This window comes from Arachis hypogaea, chromosome 3 (genome assembly GCF_003086295.3).
Source record: "Arachis hypogaea cultivar Tifrunner chromosome 3, arahy.Tifrunner.gnm2.J5K5, whole genome shotgun sequence".
Classification (NCBI taxonomy): Eukaryota; Viridiplantae; Streptophyta; class Magnoliopsida; order Fabales; family Fabaceae; genus Arachis; species Arachis hypogaea.
In genome coordinates, this window is record NC_092038.1 from 45,019,681 (window position 1) to 45,023,723 (window position 4,043).

General features: G+C 35.2%; 1 protein-coding gene across 6 annotated transcripts; it reads right to left on the reverse strand.

The window, feature by feature from the left end:
* Window positions 1-587: 587 nt before the first annotated feature.
* Window positions 588-3,835, reverse strand: LOC112790484 (nuclear transcription factor Y subunit A-3). 6 transcript variants are annotated; one of them, XM_025832906.3, is made up of 5 exons: window positions 3,596-3,835; window positions 1,745-1,824; window positions 1,595-1,666; window positions 1,296-1,475; window positions 588-1,191 (listed from the first exon to the last, which is right to left on the reverse strand). In XM_025832906.3, the coding sequence occupies exons 2-5, from the start codon at window positions 1,817-1,819 to the stop codon at window positions 880-882; spliced, it is 639 nt and encodes a 212-aa protein (XP_025688691.1). In that variant the 5' UTR covers window positions 1,820-1,824; window positions 3,596-3,835; the 3' UTR covers window positions 588-879. The 6 variants fall into 6 exon arrangements, with proteins under 6 accessions (XP_025688691.1, XP_025688692.1, XP_025688693.1 ...); XM_025832907.3 differs by having other exon boundaries at window positions 1,745-1,841; window positions 3,596-3,829; XM_025832908.3 differs by having other exon boundaries at window positions 1,745-1,819; window positions 3,596-3,802.
* Between the last annotated feature and the right edge of the window lie 208 nt (window positions 3,836-4,043).

The following is a 4,043-nucleotide window of genomic DNA, read 5'->3' on the forward strand; positions in this document are numbered from 1 at the left end:
ATGCAAAACAATTCTAAATCCAAGGTCAACCGTTATTTGCAACAAAATAACTTGAAATTCCACAAGATTCACACCTAATTTGAGCCTTCAGTTTATCCTTTGCATCAATTCTAGACAAATCAAATTCAGCCTCATAGTATTCTTCAATCAAATTCATTTCTAATCGCAAATGTTGTTTCGATCTCACTGCTAAGCGCCAGCATTGTCACCTGTCTTGATACTAGCACCAAATTGAACCAGTACAAAACAGAGATCAGAGATTTTGTGTTGAAAGATACATTAAAATTTGGATTTGAGGATGAGGAAACGGAGAAGAAGAAAAAGTTGTATGGAGTGTAAATTTGTGTGTGTAAAAATAAGAACGGACTTGAATTGCATGTGTGATGGAAAGAAAGAAGAGATTTTTGCTTTGCACAGGACGGGAGTATTGGATAGAAAGGTAAGTTGTTTTATGCGGAATATGAACTTAAAACTACTTTTTTAGTTGTGATGTTGAAATAACAATTCCCTTGTACAAAATGTGTAGAAGCACATACATATATAGTCTCGTATGACTCAAATATTTGCCAATTTGGACAAAGAAGCTGTGACACAGTTTCAAAGTTTAATTTTGAATATACAGATAATGGATCACAAATGACAAATATATATGTCCAATCCACTTCAACAAGATTACAAGACCAGTACATGCAACAGCAACATTACAATACGTAGAAAAGGCCCCGTCGTAGAAAAGGCATTAGTAGAAGTCTTCAGTTTTAAAACTAACATTTTACAACACCACATGAAAACACAAAGTAGAAAGTAAAGTGACAGAGCCAAGGATGATTTGCCTGACCGATGAAGCTCGATCGATATTGCGTGGTCCAGTTCCACCTCTCACCGGACCACTGGAGCTCGGCCCATGTTTGCAGGGCCTGCCAGGAACAACTGCGCTTCCGGCTGCCTGCTAACACTGTTGCTTGACAAGGACGTCCGATCCGAGCAGGTTGTGATTGAAGATGCATTGCCAGCTGTTCTCAAGAGATGACTTTCAACCTTGGATGCATCCTTGCTGGGGTCTGAGCTAGAATGCGCGCCGGTGGCAACTTCAGCATTAGATTGTTCAAACTGCTTGGTGCTCAGGAATCGTCCCCCGGAACCCCTGACCCTATTCAAAGCATGGCGATGGCGAGACTCGTGTAGATATGGCTGAAAAGAAAGAGAATCAATATATTTTGCAGAATTCTTTCATTTCGTGCATACAAGATTACTGAACAAAAGCAAAGCTACCATCACCATGCTATAGAGCATACCTTACGATTTTTTATTAGTTTGTTCTGAGCCTCAAGCTTTGCTCGCGACTGACGCCTTCTCAGTATACCGTGGTATTGTTTTGCATTGACATAAACGGGGCCTTCCTCGGCAAGATCAAGTGGTAAAGCAACTCTAGTGGATTGCAATCCTAGCATCTGGGGCAACATTTGGGGTTGATTCTATAATATTTTAAGCAAACAGTGAAATCATATTAAAACATGATACTAGCAAAATCAAGACAAAAAAAAAAGTAATGGGAATTACAATCACTAAAATCCGAAATCCCAAGTGCACTTACAATACCCTGTGGTCCATAAGCAACAAATGAACCGGCGAAAAGGGGATCTTCGTAAGAATAGGAACTATGAGCCTATAATTGAAAGACCAAAACTACTTAGCTTCTAAAAGGGTAAAGCGTGACAAATCGAAAAGGGTAAGTTTCACATACCATCGAGTAATCGCATTCAATTTGTGCACAATCGAATGCTGTATCCGGATAATTGAGCGAGAGAAACGGTTTCATCTAATCTTCAACATCAAAGCCACTAGTCAAAATTCGTAAGTTGACTTGAGAAAATGGTTTCAATGTTAATACACAAAGATAAGTTCACCCCAGTCAATATACACAGTTGTTCACAAAATAAATCCATTAACAGACCTCAAATACAATAACAAATAGAATCAGCTTAGATGCTTTAAAATTAGAAAGAAAGTTATGGAAAAGAATTATCTAGATGAATCTACTCCCACTTCCTAAACAAGAGAATCTACTACTCCCATAATTGTACGGCTTGACTGCGACGTAGTGAAATAGTGAAAGAACAAAAAGAATAACAAAAGCAATGTTTTATCTCACTAGACAATAACAAAAGATAAAGTCTTATCTTGTCATAGACCATCTCAGAATGCATCTATCACAAATATAGCATGCCGTCAGCAGTGAAAAAGGGAACAAAGAATGCATGCAATTTTAGCTAAGTTTTAAGTTCACGTGATTAAATTTTCTCAGTCCTCAAATCCTTATATGTACCTCTTATTTGTCTAGTCCTTTCAGTTTTGCATTTTATTAGTCACTTAATTTACTACTAATCGCAAATAATTGTCCTTTCAGTGATCCTAAACAATAACAAAATGCATTGAGATTTTGCCAAGTAGCGTTAAATCAATTGGCTAATTAAGATTGGGAATAGAAATGATGGGAAATAACTATTATAATGACAAACTATTAATAATATGTATTCTACATAATATTTTCACCTTGCATTAAAAAGAGGAATATTTTAATGGAAAATTTCAAATTACTCATTCATGTACGGCTCATCATTATAGCCTCCATTCTCCAAATATTCACCTTGGAAAGACCATCTTAAAATCAACACCCAATGAGAAATTACCAAAAAACAAAAATCTTCCAAAGAGTAAATTATTCATTATTGTAAATACGACAACAATCACCGAATGGAAGAATTTGCGAATCCTTTCATTTGTCTTTCATTAGATTGATTATCTGGCATGTTCTTATGATTTTTCACTTTGTTCTTATGCCATTTGTTTTCTTGTTGTATTTCTTTATGACCATAGAAGTCATCATCTTGGAGTTTCTAGACAAATATGGCACTTGGAAATTGGGATTATATTATATTGTAAAAGATAAGAGAAGAGATTGCTTTGATGTTTTGGTTTATTTTTTGAGTGACATTTTTTGGTATTGACTATGCTTTTTTATTTATCATATATACTCTTTCCTTATTACTTTATTTCGACGATCAAAGAATATAAAGATTAAAGAAGAAAAAAAGAATAAAGAAACCTCCCAAAATATGCAAACCTTTTTTCCCTGCCCAAAACACAGAAGGAGAAAGAACATAGGAAAGAGATATGACACAGCAATTTAAAATTAAGAGAAAAAAAGAAAAAGAAAAAGCTTTTACTACCTCAGAAGCAATTCTTCCAAATTTTAAGTGAGTAATGACCTAAACAGCAAGACATAGGTGACCTCAAACTCCACATGCAAAAGGGAAACATGTTAAAGCACCTAGACCATACTAACACTTGGATCCCACATACATAAAATCAAATCACAAAACAAGGCAAAGGCAAAGGAAAGAAACGCAGCCAAAAATAGAGGAAAACGAAAAGAAGGCACACCGATAAAAGAACAAAAAGCAAATAATAAATAAATAAATAAATAAAGAATAAAGGCAGCTCACAGAGGGGAATGAAAAATAAAAGAAAAGGATGAGTATGTAGTGGAGAGACAAAGAGGATAAGTGAAGTGAAGTAAAGTGAAGGGAAGTACCGTTTGGGAAGTGGGAAAGTAGGAATGAAGAAGGAGAAAGTGCAAGTACAATGACTACTGTTGTTGGGTTCAAGTTGGGCATGTCTCCTCTCCTGAAACCCCTCTTTCTCTCTCTCACTCACCCACCCTTCAAATGTACTGTCATTCTCTCCCCTGTTTCTCACTCTCTAGAGTCTAGAATGCTCTCTTCTCTCTCTCTTCCTTATTGACTGTTGGGGACGGATATTTTGGCATAAATGCAAATTTTCAAATAATAATACTTACATATTCGTCTCAGGGTTTGTTCTGTTGTTCTTTTTTACTCTCTTCTTTTTACTTCTATTATTCCATAAGCTTTAAAATCCAATCGGTTATTGAATGAGTACCATTAAAATTTTAGTAATTCAAAATTTCAATCAAAATTCAACTATCAATAAATTAAAATAATAAAATATATATTTATATATAA

Bases quoted from the DNA above. Each gene is read 5' to 3' on its own strand.
- LOC112790484 (XM_025832906.3), bottom strand. From the start codon at position 1,819: ATGAAACCGTTTCTCTCGCTCAATTATCCGGATACAGCATTCGATTGT. The intron at 1,476-1,594 runs GTAAGTGCACTT...AAAATATTATAG, and splicing joins CTTATGGACCACAGGGTATT to AATCAACCCCAAATGTTGCC. The intron at 1,192-1,295 runs GTATGCTCTATA...CTTTCTTTTCAG, and splicing joins AACTAATAAAAAATCGTAAG to CCATATCTACACGAGTCTCG.